Raw genomic sequence first — 21,583 nt, forward strand, 5'->3', positions numbered from 1 at the left:
AGTGAAACATAATCAGTAAGTGACGGCCTGGCCTTATCTTCGGGCCTTCTGATTTGCCAACACTTGCGCACCGATGCTGGACGCAAAGTTGACCGCGCGTTCTTTCTCTTCTTTCTGTTCTTTCTGGGTCTTCTGGATCTTCTGCTTACTCTCTGTCTCTCCCGACATGACGAGTGAGCAGCTTGAGGGCCCCGCGGTTGCCAGAGGGAATGGGGATGCCAAGGCGTCTGTCTCGCGGGCTCAACGTATCAGGATCCAGGGCATTGCAGGGTTCGCGGCCCCATCGCCCCGGGGAAGGCATTAGCTGACGTATACTGACGCACCACTGTGACCCCCAAACCCCTGCTACAGTAGGTTGGTTTTAGCGCGGGTTGCAGCATCCCTGTGGAAGAGCGGGATCAACACGAGAACAAAGGAGGGTTACCAGAGCTCATCGATGTCACGAAATGTAACACCGTGGGGACTGCATTCCGGGGTGACGAATCCATGGAAATGACTTCCGCGAGCTTCCTTTGCCAATTCCGAAGAGAAGGAAGGAAAGAAGCAGCCCTGCGAGAATTGGCCCTGGAGAGTGAAGCGAAACAATCATCATCATCAAAAAGACCCAGCCATTCGAAATGGTGGCCGGTGCCACCAGAGTCGTAGAGTGGGGTTCCTTCGACGGGACACTACGTCAAGCGCAGTTTGGGACTTGGAAAAGAGAGAGAAAAAAAAGGCTAAAACAAAAAATAGACTCGAGAGTCTCTGCTGGAGTCTGCCAAGAGTCCAAATTACCGTACCCGGTCAGGTAGCGTCACCGTATGGTACCTTGCCCCATGCGGACACCCTGGGCCCCCACCCATTCCACTCAATTCCGCCTATTTACCGGGCTGGGTCAAGCCAACCACCAACCACGGCGGTCTCGCCCCTCGTCACGTATTGTATTTGCCTCCCGCTGTCGCGTCGCCGGTTTGAGACTCTCCAGAGACAGTCTCTCCTTATCGCTCCAGTCAACTCCAGGTCTTTCCACACCCCCCCGTACTTTCCTCCTCTCGAAGACCCTTCGCCTTCCTGTCACTCGTTCACCTACGCCTTTATCGTCCAGCCTTTGGGCTCACTCTGCGCACTCCAAGAGACAAGTCGTGCTTCCTGTCGCCCCTAATTCGCTCTTATCTGGTCGCCAGCTGGTCATGCTCTGTGGATAGTCTCGAGTCCAAATGGGCAAGTGTACGTTTCGCCTCAGTCTCCTTTCGAGTTCGAATCGCAAAGAAATTCGCCCGGCCACTAACATTGGGACCTTTAGGGCGTTATGGCGTCGTCCTAGACGCTGGATCGTCTGTATGTCGCTTCTCATTCCCAAGACACCCCCGACTCTCGCCCTCTCGTTATCGGCCACTGATATACAATCGCATAGGGGACTCGTGTACACGTTTATCGTTGGTTGCGCAATGCGGTGGCTCGCCAGAAGGCCGACGCAAATGACTTGAGATCGCTCCCCGAGATCAAAACCAAGGAGGAATGGGTGAAGAAGATCCATCCCGGTAAGCATCCGCCCCGGCCGCGGATGGCTTGGAGCAATGAGCGATACATGACATACTGACTCTGTGCTCGTCTCAAAGGTGTTTCTTCTTTTGCCAATCGACCCGAGTCTGTCGGAACTGAGCATCTGGCGGAGCTTCTGGAGCATGCGAAAAGCATTGTTCCCCAGGAGGATGCCAGAGATACCCCGATTTTCCTACTTGCGACGGCCGGCATGCGATTGCTTGGAAACCTTGAGCGACAGCTTCTCCTTGATCAAATCTGCAGCTATGCTCGTGCCAATACCGACTTTCTACTCCCCGACTGTGGTGTTCATATCCAGGTCATCCCGGGCGTGACGGAGGGACTGTATGGATGGATCGCAACAAACTATCTGATGGAAGCTTTCGACGCGCCTGAGAAACACGACCATGGAAAAGGACATTATACATATGGATTCTTGGATATGGGTGGTGCTTCAGCGCAGATTGCATTTGCGCCGAACGCTACGGAGACGGAGAAGCACGCCAACGACCTCACTCTTCTACGCCTCCGGAATATTGACGGTTCGGTTCAAGAACATCGAGTGTTTGTCACCTCGTGGTTAGAGTTTGGTGTGCACGAAGCTCGGCGTCGGTACGTGGAGGCGTTGCAGGCCGCAGCGGGTCCCGAGGCCCAGGAGTTGCCAGACCCCTGTCTGCCAGAGGGGTTACGCACCACGTTGGACGGCAAGGATGCTGTGCCCACCAACGCTGCGGGACCTTCTCTGCTCGGTACGGGCAGATTCGACGAGTGCCTGCGACAGACTTACCCTCTACTGGACAAGGATGCACCTTGCTCGGATCACCCGTGTCTTCTCCATGGTATTCACGTCCCGGCTATTGACTTCGACGTGAATCATTTCATCGGCATCAGTGAATACTGGCACACAACTCATGAGATCTTCGAAATGGGATACAAGGACAAGGCCTATGACTTCAACACATACCAGGAGCGTGTCAAGACCTTCTGTTCGCAGGATTGGGCGTCGATCGAAGACGGCATCCAGGAACACAAGTGGGGAAAGAAGGTGGACCAACAAAAGGCCAACGAGGTTTGCTTCAAGGCATCGTGGATCATCAATATGTTGCACGATGGCATCGGAGTGCCTCGGGTCGGTCTTGAAGATACATCTGGCTCGCTTCATAATGGAACTAAGGAGGTCCTGGCTCACACCAAAAAGAAAGGGTATTTGGATGCCTTCCAGGCTGTAAACAAGATCGACTCGACCGAGGTGAGCTGGACGTTGGGCAAGATTGTTCTCTACGCATCTTCGCAAGTACCGGCCCAAGTCGAGGAGGCCGCTCTCCCCGTTGGATTTGGCAGCAATGTTCCTGGGATCCCTCCCGATTTCCAGTACCCCAGCGTGGAATTGCTTCCCGATTCCGAGGGATTCCACAGTGAACACTGGCATGACGCGCTGTTTGATGGAGACTCCCCCGCCGTATTCCGGGCATTCTGTTGTTCATCCTCATCATTGTAGTGGCTGGCTTCTTCCTATGCGGCCGCAGCCGCCGGTCACGCATCTACCTGAAGATCAACAATTTGCTCCGTCCATCCCATCCTAATCACCCGAAAAAACGAAAGGGATTCGGGGCGATGCTGCCATTCCTGAACCGAAATGGTGTTGCCTACGAGCGTGTCATGGAAGAAGGCGCGCAAGATTTTGAACTTGGCGTGACCGACTCCGACGGCAGTGATGCGGATCCCGGCCGGGCCTCCGAGGGTGATTCCATTGGCATGCGCCCACCGAAGCGAGCGTCCAGCTGGGGTAGCAGCAGCAACCCGCCCGGCTTGAAATATACACTTGACAACACCTCATCTGGCACCATTGGTTTGGGGATCAGCGGTGGCTCGGGGATTGCCATGGATCGGGCAGGCTTGGTGGTTAGGACGGAAAGCCGAGATCACTTGGCTCCTATCGCTCTCGGTCCTACCACTAATGGCCGTCGATCAAGAGCTACCAGTCCTACACGGTCTCACCATCAAAAATCCCCCAGCATGACTCCCCTTGCCGATGATTAACGTGACTGATGCATCTTGAACTGAATTATGCTTCGTGATTTGTGACATGTTCCTTGTCTTTTCTCTGCGTTTGCATCGCATTATCAACTGGAGTTGACTGATTGGAACGTGAGTGCTGGTGTTTAATCTGGCGCAACGCTTCTTGCTTTGTTTTCTCGACCCTCTATAGGGAACTTTTCTCGTCCAGGGCATCGCTGTGCCGTGAGCAGCATGTTCTTTTCATTCTTGGTCCCATATTTCAACCGTGTGTGCTCTGGAGTACTTTTCTTCTTTCGGTACTTGCGATCTGATCCGGGTGATTTCGATGTATGGCAGTGTACCACTAGCACTCTGCTACAGATATTTTAATGAATATAGACTAATACATTGCTCAACTTGAAAGAGTGTTCTCTCCAAAACATATATAATTCTGTAAACAACTGTCAGAGTTCACCTTGAACAGTAGATAGCATGCAAATAAGGTAACCTAGCTATCACGTGCACGTCTAACGGATCTTTGACCGCCCGGCAGAAAGGGCTGCGGCTGGAGGTGCTTTCTGGAGAAACTGCGACAAGTCTTCTCACAACCATTGCAGCTTTATTTGAACTCGGCACGTTCTTATCTCTCATTTTCTTCGCGTTCTTCATATGCAACATCGATAGAATCGCTTCTCTGGACCGGTCCCTGCTCTTCGAATCTCGACTACAGCCACCGCCGCCATGCGCTTGACCGTCGAGCTCATCCAGAATTCCCTCTCATACATTAATCCGCTCAAAGACCGTGAGTTGGATCTCCGAGGTGCGTTTGACTGCTACACCATCTGCCTGAAAAGAACAGGTACTACATCTTGAAACAAGAGCTGGATTGATATCGTCTTTGTGCGTCGCGTGTAGGGCACAAGATCCCCGCAATTGAGAACTTGGGTATTGCCAAGGTGAGTGATGGTTTCTGCGGGATCTGCTATCAGCTTTCTCTGCTTGATGAGCTGGATCGACTGCTGCTGGGTCGGTAGTTCCTTTTCCGGTGTTTGTGCTAAGCGTGGTACAGGATCAAGATGCAATTGATTTCACGGACAACGACCTCTCTTCCCTCGGGAACTTTCCTTTCTTCCCTCGTCTTCGTACCCTCCTCCTTGCGCGCAACCGAATTAATCACATCCAACCTAACCTGGGCTCATCAATCCCGTCTCTGACTACCCTGGTGTTGACATCGAATAACCTGTCCGAACTGGCGGATGTTGAATCGTTGCGCACCCTTCATAAACTCACACATCTGGTCCTATTGGAGAACCCTATCACACGGAAGGAGGTAAGTAAGGCCTGTTCCTATCTGGAACGCTCTGGCTTGTGAAGAGACGAATCACCTAACCCTGTGTTCTAGAATTATCGATACTGGATTATTTGGTTAGCACCCTCGGTTCGATTCCTTGACTACCAAAAAGTGAAGGATGTGGAGCGTGCAAAGGCCAAGGAACTGTTCGGAACTGTGCAGCAACCCTCCGCCCTCGCCTCCAAGATCATGGGTATCAAGTCCCGGGCGTTCGATGCCTCCAGCGCTGCTGCCACCACCGGCCCAACCGAAAAGGCTATCCGCGTCAAACTGACCGATGCCGAGCGAAAGCGTGTCGAGAAGATGATCCGTGATGCGAAGAGCTTGCAAGAGATCACACGACTGGAGAAGGAATTGAACGAGGGACGGATACCTGGCGGAGCCTTCGGCGCTAGTGACGCCGATGGGGATGAGACGATGCAGATGTGAGGTCTCTGCATCATGCGGGGATATCCCCTGAACATATCATGCTTTGTTTCGTCTTCATCTGCTTCTCCGGGCTCGGCTTTCTTTTTCTTTTTCTGTCACGGTCGTTGGGATTCTCATATTATACCTGGCTTTTACCACCTGCGGGGTTGTGTGTGTATCATTTTGGGGAATCTGTTTTTCATTGCTTGCCATGGGTGCTTATGTGGTTTCAAACGCTTCGAGATTTAGCATTATGGAGCTAGAGTTCCATACCAGAAAAGCTCATTTTACTCTTGTGATGAACTGTGTCGAGTAGTGCCTGTGTTGCTTGCTATCCTTCCGAGATGAAGACAGCACACTTGCACGTCGTTAGTAGGCCTTTGCCTTGTTAGTTGTTTCAAATTGAGACTAGTAAAGGCTTGAAGGAAACTCTCTTTGAATGGCCTTGATCAGAACGGCGGTTTATCAACGTATTAAGGGCTCGGGGAAAACACTACCGAAATTACCGGGACATCCAGAGGGTTAGAGTCAACTGATGCTTTTGTAACTTCCCCTGAGAAAACATATAGCACAGTACTTCCAGTCTAGATAGCCTTTTTGCCTATACAAGGGCATAAATTCACCTATGAAATTGAAAGCATCACTTCGAGCTAGAACTTAAGACATTGATTATTAAATCGAGTTCATATGTTACTGTAGAGATGTACCTAAGATGTAGATAGCCCCCCCCCGAGTGGCGCACAATCTCGTGGGAATAACTGTCTATCGCAGGCTCACATTCGACCCATCCAGGCATGTCCGGTTTATTTTCGAAATCCTTCAGCCACATCCGCATCTCTGGCTTTGACGAGTGTGCACTGCTCCATACCATAATAGATATTAGAAGGCATGGTTCATACGGAATACACTGTACATAGATTGCGCTCAAGGGACCGTCGCGGCTACCAGCCTACCACAACTGGTAGTTAGAAAACTCGCCAATGGCACTTACACAGCACAAGTCAAAGTAAACGCGATCAGACTGGGGTAGAACAAGCGACCCGGAAAATAAGGCAAATTTCCACTGCTCGTATAGCATACGCAGTCTATGTATGGAAGCCACCACGACGTCTGTTCAACAAGAAGAAACGCGCTCGGAGAAGGAACCGAAATTCAAAGCTCGATTGGACCCGCGTGAATTCCCACTTGCTAGGAGGCCCGAGCAATTTCTCGAAACAAACGTCGAGTAGGTGTTCGGCAGAAAGTCGGGAAAAGCCGTCGAAAGTATGCCCCCAAATAACAATATCAGGGGTGATAGTCATGGTTGCACTCCTAGTTTGTGGAGCTTAGGGTTCGTCGGAACTCCCCTAGCGGAGAACGCGGGCTGGAAATGCTCGAAACAGAATAAAGGATGCATCTGGAGTTCGTGGCGCGAGCATCCCTGCCATATCGAGCGAGACGATTGAGCTCAGCAGGCCTTAGGACCTGTTAGTCTGGCGCTTTTCAATAATAATACGCGGTCGAAAACAAGACTGTTTTTCTCTGCGCAGCTCGAACAAATAGCAACAATGCTGCTGTAGAGCTGACCTGCTATACTTACTGTAAGCAGTATTGACCCCGTTATCCGTCTCACATCTCATATTGTTCATGTGCATCAAACCGACTGTCGCGACACAATTTTGAGCCTGCAGTAATCCACCCTTTGCCCCCTCGCCGATGCAAAGTCTATCCGTTACATGTCCGTGTCTGATGAAGGAGCGCCCGGGGCAACTGCACATTTGGCGAAATTTTCGAAGCCATATTCCTAAACATCGATGGTGTACACACAGACCCTTCCCAAATTTATGGTCCACAACTTCTGCTGGGTTCCAAATGTGGAGCCGATTTGCGTCCCCACGAAGTTGAGTTACTTAACAGTACTCCGTACTTTCCCAGTAGTAGTCATTAACAGGAGTAACTAGTTAGTAGTATCGAGAAATTCAGGAACGTGAAGTCCTAAACATCGTGCTCCAAGGATCAGCAATGGTGGAAATCCGACAACTACAACAAACTCTTATAGTCCCCATCAAACCTTGTTGACGGACCTGACATCTCGGCAATGCAGAAACTCCGTTTCTAGTCCCCGCATGACAAGACAAAAAGGAAAACCCGACGATCTGGGGGAAGCTTTTCCACTTATATACCCACAATACATACCTCCAAGGCCCCATTTCCTCTCTCCTTGTTCCAAGACACCATCCCCGTGCAAATCCCCCGACGGATGGGCCACCGTCCCGATTGAGTTGCCGCCATGGCTTCCAATACTATCACGCCGGCAATGTCGCCGCCAGCTGGCCAGACATCGAATTTTGTCAATCCTGATTACATCGGCGGGAGATTTATTGTAGTGAACTGCATTTTTCTGCCATTAGCTTTACTTGCTTTGGGAGTTCGAACATGGACGCGGTTGTTCGTTGTGCGGAGCTTTTGCGTGGATGACTGTGAGTACGAGCCCAGCCTTTGTTGCCTCAAATTACAGATTTCTGATCCCTGGCAGACTTGATGATCATCGCTTGTGTATGTGCCTCTACGATGATTATAGACTAACGGCCATTGCAATCTTGCTAACAAAAGCTATGGCGCTTACAGCTGTTATCTTGCGTTCTTACCGGAGTGACATTAGAAAGCGAGTTAGCCCCAGTGGTTATGAAAAGGCACACATGCTAATACATTGCAGTGCTTAATTGGGGGCTGGGAAAGCACTTGTGGGATGTTCCACTGGCTCGCTTCATGCCGATGTTCCCCAAGGTTCGCAACATCTAGTTACTGCTCAATCATAGTAGCAAGCTAACCAGTCAACCCTCATCTAGCTGAATCTCATCGCGGCCATAATCTATTGCGCCGCAACTGGCTTCACAAAGGTCTCCGTTCTCATCTTCTACCTCCGCATTTTCCCAAGTCGCAACTTCCACATCGCAGTCTGGGTGATAGTCTTCATCGCTGCCGGTTACAGTCTCACTAGTATACTTGCCAATATCTTCAGCTGCAACCCAATCGCCAAATCCTGGGATTTGACGATCACAACTGGATCCTGTGTGAACAGGCCCGTGTTCTATTTTGCAAATGCAGGACTGGGTATTTTCACGGACTTTGCGACTGTATCGATCCCAATGTGAGTTGATCCTTGAGACACTAAGACGGACACGTCGCTAACCAAATACCATTCGCTAGACCCTGGATTCGCCGACTACAAATGCCTGCTCGTCAGAAGATTGCTGTTGTTAGTATTCTGGCCATGGGATGCTTGTAAGTTCGAGACGCACATTCCAGCTATGCTATCGCCAGTACTAACCACGAGCAATCATAGCGTTGGAATCGTCAGCTGCATTCGTCTTGGAAGTCTTTACACTCTCTTGAAAAGCTCAGACCTCACCTGTAAGAGCTGTCTCTCGATACTCAGATTCACACGAGGAATGTCATTTGCTAAACCATATCTCCACAGGGGCGACTGTTAACGCACTCTTGTGGTGCATCATCGAGCTAAATCTTGGAATTTTCGGCGGCTGCGTCACCGCTATCAGACCTTTCATCCGCAAATACTTCCCCCGCCTACTCGGTCCTTCTTCTGGAGATGGATACTCCTCTCAATCGCGATCTCGCAAGCACGGACATCCTCTGGGGTCGATCCCTCATAGCGACCGAGTCAACTTCTCAAATCAAGACAATCAATACTCGACGACACTTTCCGTACTCAGAGGTGCACCCGACAATGGGAGCGAAGAGCATATTCTCGCGTCGCATCCTAGCGGTCATGCTAAGGATGGAGATGGTTCGAATGGCATCATTCGAACCGTCGAATTTGATGTGAAAAACAGCTCTACAACAGCGTGAGCACTCTGATGTTTTATACACATAATCTCTTATTTATGGACAAGATTCTATTGAGATATAGACCTGATGATCAATAAATGATATACATAATGACCAACATATGCGTCAATTAATTCTTGATCTGGATCGGTTGTCTTTTCCGATATAACCAAGCCATCGTTAGATTGGTCAGTGAGAACCTTAAAGTGGATCCAGCCAGCTCGGCAAATCCGGTTGCCCCTGAATAATCGCAGGCCAGCAGCTTGAGCTACGACAACAAAGAAACCTACCGAAGTTTGCACCATTTGGCCCATGTGCAGAGCAGAAAATTACCAGGAAGAATGAATAATGAATAATGTAAGCAGATCGCAGTCTAAATGTCTGAATCAGTATTGACTATATTGGCAAGGATTCTTCGACGGACACCATGTTCATCACAATTTCCCGCGCTTGTTGCACCATGCTCTGCACTAAGTGGACAGTCTCCACGGACGTAAGTCATCCGCTTATCCCAATCGATCCCAGCCCATCCCGAACACCGGAGCTAAGCCGGCTCAGAAGGCTTATGGAACAGACTGACGAAGGACCTCTAGGCGAAGATGCCAATTCCAGTAACACCCCGTGTTCTCCATGGTTGGTTAATTATTATTCTGATGCCTGGGGTATTTGTTGACCTTTTTCTCCAGTGACTTGCTCCCTTGACCAACATCCTACAAGTCTAGCTCACCATGCGTGTGGCTTCTATTGTGCTGCCTCTGGCAGGTCTCGCTTCGGCTGCGGCTAGCTATAGCAAGCCTGTTAGCAGTGGTTGCAATGCACTCAAGGGCCCCGTTGGCAACTCGCTATTTTTCATCGACAGCCTGGTCTACCAGTATGAGACCAACAACTTCTGGTCAAACACTGAGCTCATGTCTCCTGGCTGTGTATTCCGTCCCCAGTCCAGCAGCCAATTGGCTGAGGGAATGACTGCTCTCGTCGATGCTGAAGCCAAGTTCGCGGTTCGGGGTGGTGGCCACATGGGTATCCGAGTAAGTTGGAAAGTCGATAGGACCTTATGGGCATGCCAATTAATTAGTTGCAGGGTTCGAACAACATCGACAACGGTGTTTTGGTCGTTATGTCCAATCTCACAACCCTGGAACTGAACGAGGACAAGTCTGTGCTGTCGCTAGGTCCCGCTTACCGGTAAGTCCCGCATTTTGTACCTCCAAGCAAAGAGCCATGGAACTAATAATTCTTGCAGATGGGGTGAGGTCTATGAGTATCTCGCCGCCTATGACCTGAGTGTTCCAGGTGGTCGTCTCGGCCCCGTCGGTGTGCCTGGTCTGCTTCTTGCTGGTGGTGTCAACTTCTACGGCAACCAGGTCGGCTTCGCTTGCAACTCTGTCATCAACTATGAGGTCGTTCTGGCCAATGGTACTGTTGTGCACGCAAGCAAGACCTCCAACCCGGATCTGTTCTGGGCTCTGAAGGGCGGTAGCAGCAACTTCGGCATTGTCACCCGTTTCGACATCGAGACCATCAAGTCGCCCATGGTCTGGGCTGGTGCCCACACTGTGGAAGCCCAATACGTGGACCAGTTCCTGGCGGTCAGTATCCTCTTCGGGTAACTCACTTATCTTAGAAGTGTTATTAATAACTACTAGGCTATTGCCCAATATGCCTCCAACATTTCGGACCCCAAGAGCCACATCGTTCCCGCTCTGGTGCCCGGAGTCTCAACTCTGGCCTCGGCGATTCTGTTCTATGACAGCGACACCGTCAGCTACCCCGATATCCTCAAGCCTTTCACCGACATCCCATCCGTTAGCAGCACTGTCGGCTTCAAGACTGTGGCTGAGTTCGCGGCTGAATTGGGTGCAATGGTAGTGAGCGACATCAAGTAAGACAGATTACCGCGTGACCTTGATTTTTGAGCGATGCAACTGACAATTGGCTATAGCGATGTGTTCGTTGCCGGAACTGTCAAGGGAACAACCTACGAGGAGCTCCACCAGGGCATCAGCATCATTAACACTACTTTCTTCAACGAGCTCCCCAAGCTATACAACCAGATTCCCTCCGCCAACATCTCCACCATCCAGCTGGACTGGCAACCCATTGGCGCGGAGTGGATCCAGGCATCCAACGCTCGTGGCGGTAACGCTCTGGGCCTGGACTCTACTAAGGTCTACCTCTGCTATGCCGAGGTCGTGGAGTGGATTGGGTCCGCTTATGACGATGTCGTCGCCAAGTGGGTCGAGGACACTACCTATGCTATCAACAATGCCACCCAGAAGGCTGGTCTTTATGATGCGTTCAACTACATGGGTGATGCCGCTGGCTTCCAGTCGATTTTCCCGGGCTATGGTGCGACCAACCAACAGCGTCTGATTAAAATCGCGGAGAAGTACGACCCTGAGCGTGTTTTCCAGACCTTGATGCCTGGTGGATTCAAGGTTTACTAAGTAGCTGGCTGGTTTGCGTTACGCCGGTTTGGCTGAGGCGTTCACCAGAAACTGGACAGTTGATAAGTTAATTGTATGAGGTAGAAGTTACACTCCCTCGGGAAATATAATTGATGACTGGAGTTGCTATTGGTCCCCAGGTAGATTTTTCTCTGAGGGTGCACTTGAATTGTTCTCCCCTATTCTATACACAGTTCCAGCGTCCATTCTCAAGCTTGCAAGATTACCACGCTCCTTGATATCCAGGGCACTACTTGCACCTTCTTAGGCAGAAACGTGATAGACCTGGCCAGCAGCGGGAAGATCCGGATCTCTTGCTGGCATCCGTATCACAATGATCCTTGCAGCTGTATTCCCATTTCCCAATTGAGAATGAGGGTACAGATCGGTTTGGCATTCGGCCTCCAATAACAAGCGGTTTTTGGGCCCAGTAGAGGAATGTACCGCAGCAGACCAAGCTTTGCAGAAGCCAAGGTTCTTATGATTAACTCAGAAGAGAGGGTGTTGTAGGGTGATTATTTGATTTTTCATCAACTCTCAATTTCAACCTTCACACTGGTTCGATTTTGGTACAGGGCTTGGCGTTGGTATAGACCTATAACTGATACTATGCATTTATCAGTGACATGAAATACCCAATATTCAAAAGACTCAATCGCTGAAGAATTTCCATGGTCAAGGCCTTTGGGGTCTTGGGGCCCATCGTGGATGATGTTGCATGGCTACACAGCATTTGTTTATAGCTCTCAAATTCGACCAACTCAGGCTGAATCCCGATGTTTCGGTCGGTCTGTTGCGGTCGCCTAAAGATTCGAGTCAGGCGATGAAACGTCAACATCCGATTCGACTCGAAAGCACCCGATCCGAGTGATATCAATCTCAAAAGACTATCAAAATCTTGGAGCTGCTCCAATGTCTCGAAAGTCTATCCTAACTCTGGTTATCGTCTTCGGGTTGACTCCGAGCTTTGTTTACAAATGCGGGGTTAGATAAGAGTGCAACTACCCGAGCCAGATTGCCGACAACGGGCTACCGTCTAACCAGCAAACAGTTGCTGGCCCCCTTGTTGCTTTGCAAGCCATTGCCGGTCTAGAGAAGCACAGACAATATTTGTTAATACATTCCATGTCGGTAATTTGACATTTTGCTGTTGGACTTGGCTTCGGTTCGACAGTCTAGCAATGGACCCAACTGCCGCAGCGCGGAGAAGACGGCGCCGTCGGGTTGCTGAAGAGAAACGAAAACGAGCTGCTCGAGCGTATGCAAATATCCAGTATAACATATTCAGAGATTACGCTTACCATTTTCAAAGGTGTGATCGCTGCAAGGCTCGAAAGAGCAAGTGTGTGGAGTCGAGCCCCGGACAATGTCAGAGATGCTTTGCTGGAAATCTAGATTGCAGATTCGAGAAGTAAAAATGGTGTCATACTATATCCTGATTATCTTGCACTTGCTTACTTGCATCTAGAGAAAGATCTCCTCTGAAAGAGAACTTGCAAAGCTTGCGTTCTCCGGCGAACGCACCAGATGCCTCATCAAGCCATGCCAAAAACAGCCCTCGGAACAACATCTTTGCTGACAGCCCCGAGCTGTTATCACCAGAGTCTGCATTATCACAAGGCCTTGTCAAACATGTCGTTGCTGATAACTCGAGACGAGTTCAGTGGCCCAATATTCTTTCGCGGCTTCGCGAAGCGTTCTCCCTGGACTCGCAGGCAGCCCCTGAAGAACGCGACATGGTCGCCATGCAAGCAGTACGTACATCACCCTTGTCATTACTAAGGCTTAGCTCTCACATTCTGTAAGCGGATGATAAAACCCAAAGCATTGCACTCTTATGAGTTGACAAGACTTCGTGCTGCAATAGATGCTTTTCCTCCACGCCCTGTCGCCGACTTCCTTCTTTCTGTATTCACAAAGCACGCAACAGACATGTTCTTCTACTTTGATCAAGCTCAAGTTACGAAGGACATTGATGAATTTTACACGAGCCCGACCTCTGGATTAAGGTCTGATCCAAGCTTTATTGGCTTGGCAATGGCTACATTCGCTCTCGCTAGTCAGTGGACAACGCTAGAACGACTGGAAGGATCCGATATTATTCGCAATCGGGAAAGCTCTGACCTTGGAAGAGTATTTCATTGCCATGCCAAGACTCTCATGCCTGACATACTAGATCGATCTTGCTTGAGATCTATCCAAGCGCCGTTTGTGCTAGGTGTATATCTCATGCCGGCAAACGCGATTGGCTCATCTTATGTCTATATGGGCATGGCTTTGCGTAAAGCGCTAACTTTTGATCTCCATCTGAACTTGGAGGATCAGGGAATAGAGGAGCGAGAAAAGGAGATACGGAGGCGCCTTTGGTGGACAATTTATTCCCTCGAACGGTGAGCCACAACCTTCATGGATCTCTTTGCTTCCTGTCGCTAAATATTTCGGCAGTTGTACTACAGTGAAGCTCAACAGGCCACGTTCTATCAGTGCCGAGATCATTACAGCTCTACCTCCTTCTCCATATCCTTCTCTGGACCGCCTTCAAACTTATGATAATATTCACTTCCAAATAGCCTACAGTCAATTAATCAAGATACTTGATCAAATTGCCGACCTCGGGTGCGTCCAATTCCAATTTCAATTGAGCTCAGCCTAATAACTATTAGAGATGGTCAAATGAGTGCAGAGCAGCTTTCGCGCTGTTGCAAGTGGGAGGCTGATCTCAAAGAGTGGAAGAGGTCTTTGCCTCACAATTTCAAGCTGGATCGTATCGATCCGAAGGCTCCAAGCTACCGCACAGTCTTCCACCTCTACTTGAATTATTATTATTCATGGATTACTATGGGCAAAGTTTCACTTGTGACCGTGGCGCGGTCCAGGATTCGGCAGCATCTCCACCCTGAGCGCCAATCACCCCGAGTTTGTGACACCGTGAGAAGGCTTTCTGATTCCTGCACAAAAGCTGCCAGGAAACTCTTGCAGCTATTCGAAAGTCTGACGAACACGCAAAACATCACGCGTTTTTCTTTCACCGACTTCCAGGGTTGCAGTATCGCAACTATAGTGACTTTAGTTACTGGCATCTTAGATCGGGATTCAGGGTACGAAGCTCGAGTAGCGTTCGGTCTGGATTGTTTAAGAAGAATGGCCGCAGGAAATATGACAGCTCAAATGGGTGTCAGGTTTGTCGAAGCTGTGCGCTCCATCACGAACGAGGCCGCCGCGAAGCTTCATTGCACTAGCTCCTGTAAGGAAGCGCATGAGCGGAATGTGGACTCTAACTCAACCGCTGCTTATAACCAATGGGCTGAGTGGCTCACTGTTCAAGAACAAGAGGATACAGCCTGTCTCACTCTGGATGATCTAGGACAATTACAGACATGTTCGGTGTCTCAATCCGGTACTAGTCCATTGTCATCATGGCAAGTAATCGATGATGGAATGTTTCCGAGTGCATCTTCATTGCCACGGCATCCTGCCAGAGTATCGGGAAATCAGCAATGGCTAGAAGCTCCAGACCAGGATCTATTTTCAGGAATTCATGGTAATGAGCAGACATTATTGATGGGTCTCACTGGGTTGGATGCTCTGGACTTCTCAGGACTGACAGACCAATTGTAATAATGTCGGATGTATTACCAATCAAAACTGCCATTGCCATCGATAATTTTACGAATCCCAAATTTCCTTCTTCTTTTCATGTCGCTCGCCAAATTTCAGAATAGTCACATGCTACATGTACGATGAGTGTGATCGCCGACAACGGAGTCCGAAATTTTTGAATGCTATGCAAAATCTGAAATTCATTGGCAGAAGACCAAGAAGAAAAAGAACTATGTATATGTGATACTAATAAATTTAAAGGACCCTATCTAGATTTTTATCCACTTGCTCTTCTAGACGCTCTTCAAGTACCTCCTTAGATATCTCGCCAACTATTATTAATGTACATCTTATGCGAGATTTGTCCTGCTATTTTTGACTAGTATAAGGTCCTGATATTTAAGTGGAACAGATGTAGTATAATAATCCTGAATCATCTCTTCAGTTATACTTCACTCGTACCGGAATCTCCCAGTCCTCGGGCAGGGCACTCCAGCGACTCTTGTAGACTCTACCATCTTTCATCACACCCAGCACATACTTATCAGGGTTGTCAAAGATAGTTACATCTTCGAGAGGATTCTGACTCAGGACGACAAGGTCCGCTTGAAAACCTTCCTTGATCTGCCCAATCAAGGACTCGCAGCTCATCATCTTCGCTGGGTTGATTGTCGCACTTCGTAATACCTCAAGGGGAGTCAACACTTGTGAACGAAGAGAAAACTCCTGTGTCTGAGCAGAGCCCAATGGACCAAGCAAGTCAGAACCATAGCACATTGTGACACCTGCATCAGAAGCAATCTTGAGTGCTTCAAGACCAGATTTCAGGACTTGAGAATTCTTCGCCTGGGACTCTGGAGGCAAGTATCCCTTCCAGCGTTCCGATGCCATTTGAGCATAAGCGATGAGGGTGGGCGTGAGATAGACTCCCTTCTCCACCATTAGCATGGCAGTGGGTGGATCGACAAAATTGCCGTGTTCAATCCCTCTAACACCGTTCTCAATACAGTGCCTGATAGCTTTCACTGTATAGGCGTGGGCCGTGACGAAAGTTCCAGCGTTGTTGGCACATTCTACCATCGCCTGAATCTCGGCAGATGTGAACTGAAGGTGCTCTAACTTATCAGTAGGAGAAGCAACACCCCCCGAGCCCATAATTTTGATAAAATCAGCACCACAGCGAATCTCTTCGCGCACTGCAGCCATACAGTCCGGCACACCGTTGCACAGTCGGCCTAGATGGTTGTTGCTATGCGTACCGCCGCAGCATTCAGTAGGTTCATGGGAACCGCGAAGATCCCCATGTCCTCCGAATTGAGACAATGCATGACCGGATATGAAGATCCTGGGCCCAGGGAAGACACCATCCTCGATAGCTTCTTTGATGGCGAGCTGAGCACCGCCACAGTCACGGATGCTAGTGAAGCCTCGATGCAGCATTTGAGCCGCTGTGTAAGGTTGTCGAAGCAAGTGGACGTCGTTTGGATTTCCAAATGCCTTTGATAGATCTTTAAATCCTGGAACAGCACAAAGGTGTACGTGGGCGTCGAAGAGACCGGGGCATAGATAGCGCCCCTCACAATCAATGACCTTAACATCGGTCGGAAGGGGGTCTGGAGAGGAGAGTGCAACGGATTCAATCTTACCCTGACGGGTGATGACAGTGGCGCCTTGCAAGAGATTCCCCGCTTGCACGTCGACAACGTTAGCGTTTGTGAAACAATAGTCTTGGGCCTCTGGGCGGGCCCATGGCTTGATATCAGAGCCTGGCACCTGGTCGCGGTCAGACATGATAACAGACAACGAACAAAAGGTTATGAGAGCAAAAAGTAGATTTTCCAAATGCCCAGGAATTCTGGCTCTAAAATACTGAGATGCACAATTGTCTGATAGCTGCCGGAATACGGTCGCACAGAAGGTGGAGTACAGTAATCATCGGCAAGATGGTCGTTACAGGTCACATTACCGACTCAATGTCATCGGGCCGATGCACCCCCGGTTGTATCTCTAAACACAATCGGTTGATCCCTTCCAAATCCGTGGGAGATAGGGGATCAGTCCGTTGATATCTGGGGAGAAATCTGGGGACGCTCGGTGCTGTTCCGGTATATAAGTTTCCCCTCTTCTCTCTCTCCTCTCTCTCAGGAGCATGAGCAGCGGTTACTAGTAGGTTGAATTGTTCGATCCTAGCACCCTTGCTAGCGACAAACTGCAGATCGACAGCTCTCGCTCAATACGTTGTCTTGGAGCTGCATATCAACCTTGATACATCATTCAGCCATGGCAGACTCCAAAAATTCCGGCTCGATGAACAAAGAAGAGAACCGACTTAATGGGGAGATCACCGGCATATGTGAGCAATATACTGCAGAGGAAGAAAAGGCAGTCTTACGTAAAATCGATACGGTCATTCTACCATTTGTGAGAGCAACTTCTTCTCCATTTTCAGGGCGTAATCAGAGAAGCTAATGCGACCTCGAGGTAGATGTGTTTTGTCTTCTTCTTGCAGTATCTCGACAAACAAAGCCTGAGCTATGCAGGCGTATTCGGCCTCATCCAGGACCTAAATATGACCAACCAGCAATATTCGTGGTCAAGCTCCATCTTTTACGTTGGTCAGCTTGTCTCAGAATATCCGTTCATTTATTTGATGAGTCGGCTGCCACTCACCAAGTTTGTTGGTGCCACGGTGTGAGTAGGACAGTTCATGCCCTTTGTCGTCCGTATACCCTTCAACGGCTACTAACTTGCTAATAATTATAGTATTATCTGGGGAATTGTATGCATGTGCCTAGCGGCCCCCAAAAACTTCGCCGGCTTTGCTACCGTTCGCTTTCTACTAGGCTTCAGCGAAGGAGCTGTCTCTCCCGCTTTCGTCACCATCACCAGTATTTGGTACCGCAAAAAGGAGCATACTGTCCGAACAGCTCTGTGGATCACAATGAACGGATTAGCTCAAGTCATTGGGTGCTTGCTGATGTACGGAATTGGCAAAAATACATCTCTATCTATCGCCCCCTGGCGCGTCCTATTTCTCATCTGTGGTGCATTGACCGTCGCCGCTGGTATTGGCTTCTTCATACTCATGCCTAACGGACCGAAAGATGCGTGGTTCTTGAATACACGCGAAAAGGAGATTTTATCCCTCCGTATGGCTGAAGACCGTGATGGTGGTGATAAAACATCTTTCTCTGTTTTACAACTAAAAGAAACACTCATGGATCCCAAGGCGTGGATGGTTTTCTGGTTCGGCGTACTTGTGACTATGCAATCACCAGTATTGACCTTTGCATCACTCATGATTCAGTCAATCGGCTATAGCAAGCTGGACACTATGCTGTACACTGCACCCTCGGGCGCTGTTCAGGTTGCCTTATTATGGATCGGAACTCTTTTCGTCTTCTTTTTCCCGCGTCAGCGTACTCTTGTGATCCTGGTGCTCATACTCCCACCGTTTATTGGCACTTTGTTTCTGTATAAACTTGATACGAGCGCAGGATGGGGCCTTATTGTGGCCTCCTGGCTGGTAAGTTCGACTCGATGTCATTACGGATTCTTGGACTGACTGTTGTTTTCAAGGCTTCTTGTGTCACTGCAACAATGTCAATCCTCCTTTCCATCTGTGCTTCCAATGTCAAAGGCAATACTAAACGAGCCATTGTCAATACCATGTTCTTCATCGGGTACTGCGCTGGTTGCATTGGATCACCTCAACTGTGGACGCACAAACCACGGTATACTGAAGGTGTCATCACTTCAATTGTGACATGGTGTCTGCTATTTGTTGCTGTCATTATCTACCGTCTCTTGTGTATGGCGGATAACAAGCAGCGTGATACATGTGATGGCACTAGCACTATCGATATGACCCAAGACTTTGATTTGGATGAAAATGGGTTGCCGAAGACTGATCTAACAGATAAGCAGGATACGGCGTTCAGATATTCTATTTGAGAAGCATTATTCGATATTCAAATCAAACAACACTACTCGATGATGAGACTCATTAAGCATGAAATGCAATTTATTTTCCATATTTGGAAAGTCTTGTCACATTTGCCTAAAGAAAGCATCATTAAACTCACATATCATGTAAATTAACTTTACATGCCTATCAAGCCACTCCGGTACATATGCCAGGCATACCCTTGGTGACGAACCAGAATTTTAGTTTGTACATCTCGAGGGTGCGAACCCCAACGTGCGATCATTCAGATTATGATCGACATAAGTCCCGTGGAAGAATGCTGACGATAGAATATTAGTATACCAGGTCCACTTAAGATACTAGCCGGAAGGAGCCTTACGTTGGCCAACTACCCATAAATCGGGAATAGGAAAGGCATCCGTTCCAGAGAGGATAGCCGTACAATTATTGTTTCCGTTATCAGCAGAAATCCACTGGTCCGGTGCAATATTGAAGATTGAGCTCTGATGGCTAACAAGCCTTGACTTTAGCCTTGTAGCAGCGGTCACATTACTCTGAGAAGGAATCGAGAGTCCCAGGGTGGGCGGTCTGTCGCAAGGGAAGTATCCAGTGACAGAGGTACCAGAGTCCTCGGAAGTTTTAACGACGTATTGTATGGATGCAGCCTTGAAAATTGCAATCACATCATCAACTGGACTGAAAGATGTTCAGTATGAGTCACCTCCCTCGTCAGGAATAGATTCTTACCCGATCACAGTTGCAGTTCCTGTATCTAGCTCTACCAACGCATCTTTCTTGATGATCTTACCGTCGAGAGCTATATCGGCATAAAGTGCCCACTCTTGAATGATAGAGGTTGTCCTCAGCTCCCCCTTGAATACTGACTGATCCAGAGCACCTAGAAACAAGTTTCCCTTCCCGTTTTCCTCTAACGTGATACCGAATCGGCAGGGGAACACTTGCCCCTGATCGCACAGGCTATGAAAGAAAGGTGGTGCGCCATGGAAGGAAGATACCTCGAGGCCAGCAAAGCCCACAATGCCATCGGCGGGTATGAGGACCTCACCGTCCGCCCCAGGCTGTGCAGATCCAATGGTTTGATGTGCAATGACAGCACCAAACTTGACGGTATCATTGTATAGTGTACCCGTAACCTGTTAGATCCCGTGTGATTAGCTTTCTTCCAATCCGTTGACGAATTGCATCTGTTCATACTGTTCCGGTCCCAGAGCCATCGCTTTCTGTGGTGCCGTAGGTGTTGGTGAACGTCGAGTGAGTATCGACAGACTGAGGCCCTCTCTTGTACAGACCAGGATTGACGATAACGTCAGAAGAGCCGGTATCGATGAGGAGAGTCAGGTTCTTAGAGTCTCCAACATCAAAACTTCCAAACCAGAAACTCTGCGGGATGATTAGTCTGGGGATTCCAAGGAAAATAAGATCGAGGATGACCACTCACATCGGCTTCTGAAATTGTTTGCACGGTAGATCTCGGCTTCATATTGGGAGCCAGTCGGTGATCCAAATCAATCCGGGTAGGCACAGAGTTTGGCACGGCCTGGGCCAAACTCATCGGAATTAGCCCACAGGCCCCGAGAAGGAAAGATTTGGATAGCATCGACAATAGAAATTGTGCTTATATGAAAGGGAAAAAGAAAAGGCTGTGGAAAGTAGTCTTAAGATCTGAATTTCTTTCGGATTTTATGTCATTCTGTTCAATATTCTGTAGTGAACTATCAGCCTCATCAGCTACATCCAGTTGTCGGAAATCCCCCTTTTCTTTCGGCCCCCACAAGATTTGTCGCTCAGCACTATCCCTAAGTATTCCGCTGACTGGATATCTCGCCTACACCATCCCGTTGGAGGTGGCGGTGGAGTAATTCAGGTCTATGGGTTCATTTACTTATAGGGCTGCTGAGATGAGGGTGAAGGGCGGTGCCTTAGCCTCATTTGTACTTCTTCACCTTTAGCGTCAGCCTAAGATAGACATATCACTCATTGAGACACGCTCGGTTGCACTAAACGGAACAGGACTAGTTTGACCAGCTGGCATCCAGTCATCATCGAGGCTGTGTCCCATCACTTTGGGGGCGAAATTCCAACAACAAAAGAAATTGGAATTGAGTTCTGCTGGCTTCTTTCGCTACTGTAGAAGCGGACCATAGTCTTGTCGGCAGATCCCACTTTGCAGTATGACTGGGTCTAGTCGCAGAGTCTCTAAGGGTAGATCCCGTACCGGCTGCATCACCTGCAAGTATGCCTCCATAGTCGCTCTGGTTCTTGACGTCGTCGTTACGATGATACGCGAACGACGCGTGAATATACACGAGCAGGTATATTAACAACAGCTATAGAATCCGTCGTGTCAAATGTGACGAAGAGAAGCCTGCCTGTCTCAAGTGCGTCTCCACTGGGCGATCATGCGGCGGGTATCCAGATCCGCATGGCCACACGGGGTCAGGGAGCCCAACCTCTGGAGATACACTTCGAATCATTCAACAC

The 21,583-nt window shown here is 49.1% G+C and overlaps 9 protein-coding genes across 9 annotated transcripts; 7 read left to right on the plus strand and 2 right to left on the minus strand.

Moving 5' to 3' along the window:
* Positions 1 to 166: 166 nt before the first annotated feature.
* On the plus strand, positions 167 to 645 carry N7458_012389 (uncharacterized protein; the record flags this gene model as incomplete). Its single annotated transcript, XM_056915771.1, has 2 exons — positions 167 to 270; positions 366 to 645. The coding sequence occupies 2 exons, from the start codon at positions 167 to 169 to the stop codon at positions 643 to 645; spliced, it is 384 nt and encodes a 127-aa protein (XP_056760525.1).
* A 551-nt stretch (positions 646 to 1,196) lies between these two features.
* N7458_012390 (putative nucleoside diphosphatase (Ynd1)) lies at positions 1,197 to 3,561 on the plus strand (the record flags this gene model as incomplete). The annotated part of the gene is made up of 5 exons (XM_056915772.1): positions 1,197 to 1,206; positions 1,283 to 1,317; positions 1,394 to 1,520; positions 1,599 to 2,999; positions 3,020 to 3,561. The coding sequence occupies 5 exons, from the start codon at positions 1,197 to 1,199 to the stop codon at positions 3,559 to 3,561; spliced, it is 2,115 nt and encodes a 704-aa protein (XP_056760526.1).
* Positions 3,562 to 4,260: 699 nt separating this feature from the next.
* Positions 4,261 to 5,299, plus strand: lea1 (U2 snRNP complex subunit LEA1; the record flags this gene model as incomplete). The annotated part of the gene is made up of 4 exons (XM_056915773.1): positions 4,261 to 4,339; positions 4,435 to 4,475; positions 4,589 to 4,849; positions 4,922 to 5,299. 4 exons carry the CDS (start codon positions 4,261 to 4,263, stop codon positions 5,297 to 5,299), a joined length of 759 nt encoding a protein of 252 aa, XP_056760527.1.
* Positions 5,300 to 7,547: 2,248 nt separating this feature from the next.
* N7458_012392 (uncharacterized protein) lies at positions 7,548 to 9,127 on the plus strand (the record flags this gene model as incomplete). The annotated part of the gene is made up of 8 exons (XM_056915774.1): positions 7,548 to 7,737; positions 7,794 to 7,813; positions 7,886 to 7,922; positions 7,974 to 8,044; positions 8,107 to 8,408; positions 8,468 to 8,542; positions 8,604 to 8,671; positions 8,739 to 9,127. The coding sequence occupies 8 exons, from the start codon at positions 7,548 to 7,550 to the stop codon at positions 9,125 to 9,127; spliced, it is 1,152 nt and encodes a 383-aa protein (XP_056760528.1).
* A 707-nt stretch (positions 9,128 to 9,834) lies between these two features.
* On the plus strand, positions 9,835 to 11,553 carry N7458_012393 (FAD-binding oxidoreductase; the record flags this gene model as incomplete). The annotated part of the gene is made up of 5 exons (XM_056915775.1): positions 9,835 to 10,134; positions 10,188 to 10,291; positions 10,350 to 10,695; positions 10,753 to 10,988; positions 11,049 to 11,553. The coding sequence occupies 5 exons, from the start codon at positions 9,835 to 9,837 to the stop codon at positions 11,551 to 11,553; spliced, it is 1,491 nt and encodes a 496-aa protein (XP_056760529.1).
* Positions 11,554 to 12,734: 1,181 nt separating this feature from the next.
* Positions 12,735 to 15,171, plus strand: N7458_012394 (fungal specific transcription factor domain-containing protein; the record flags this gene model as incomplete). Its single annotated transcript, XM_056915776.1, has 5 exons — positions 12,735 to 12,811; positions 13,022 to 13,307; positions 13,360 to 13,943; positions 13,999 to 14,169; positions 14,217 to 15,171. 5 exons carry the CDS (start codon positions 12,735 to 12,737, stop codon positions 15,169 to 15,171), a joined length of 2,073 nt encoding a protein of 690 aa, XP_056760530.1.
* A 423-nt stretch (positions 15,172 to 15,594) lies between these two features.
* N7458_012395 (metal-dependent hydrolase family protein) lies at positions 15,595 to 16,944 on the minus strand (the record flags this gene model as incomplete). Its single annotated transcript, XM_056915777.1, has 1 exon — positions 15,595 to 16,944. One exon carries the CDS (start codon positions 16,942 to 16,944, stop codon positions 15,595 to 15,597), a length of 1,350 nt encoding a protein of 449 aa, XP_056760531.1.
* Positions 16,945 to 17,433: 489 nt separating this feature from the next.
* Positions 17,434 to 19,107, plus strand: N7458_012396 (MFS general substrate transporter; the record flags this gene model as incomplete). Its single annotated transcript, XM_056915778.1, has 4 exons — positions 17,434 to 17,574; positions 17,639 to 17,844; positions 17,917 to 18,679; positions 18,733 to 19,107. 4 exons carry the CDS (start codon positions 17,434 to 17,436, stop codon positions 19,105 to 19,107), a joined length of 1,485 nt encoding a protein of 494 aa, XP_056760532.1.
* A 333-nt stretch (positions 19,108 to 19,440) lies between these two features.
* On the minus strand, positions 19,441 to 20,654 carry N7458_012397 (pepsin-like aspartic protease; the record flags this gene model as incomplete). The annotated part of the gene is made up of 4 exons (XM_056915779.1): positions 19,441 to 19,777; positions 19,829 to 20,235; positions 20,297 to 20,482; positions 20,541 to 20,654. The coding sequence occupies 4 exons, from the start codon at positions 20,652 to 20,654 to the stop codon at positions 19,441 to 19,443; spliced, it is 1,044 nt and encodes a 347-aa protein (XP_056760533.1).
* Between the last annotated feature and the right edge of the window lie 929 nt (positions 20,655 to 21,583).

This window comes from Penicillium daleae, assembly GCF_028827525.1.
Source record: "Penicillium daleae strain IBT 16125 chromosome Unknown utg000009l_segment0_segment0, whole genome shotgun sequence".
Taxonomy (NCBI): Eukaryota; Fungi; Ascomycota; class Eurotiomycetes; order Eurotiales; family Aspergillaceae; genus Penicillium; species Penicillium daleae.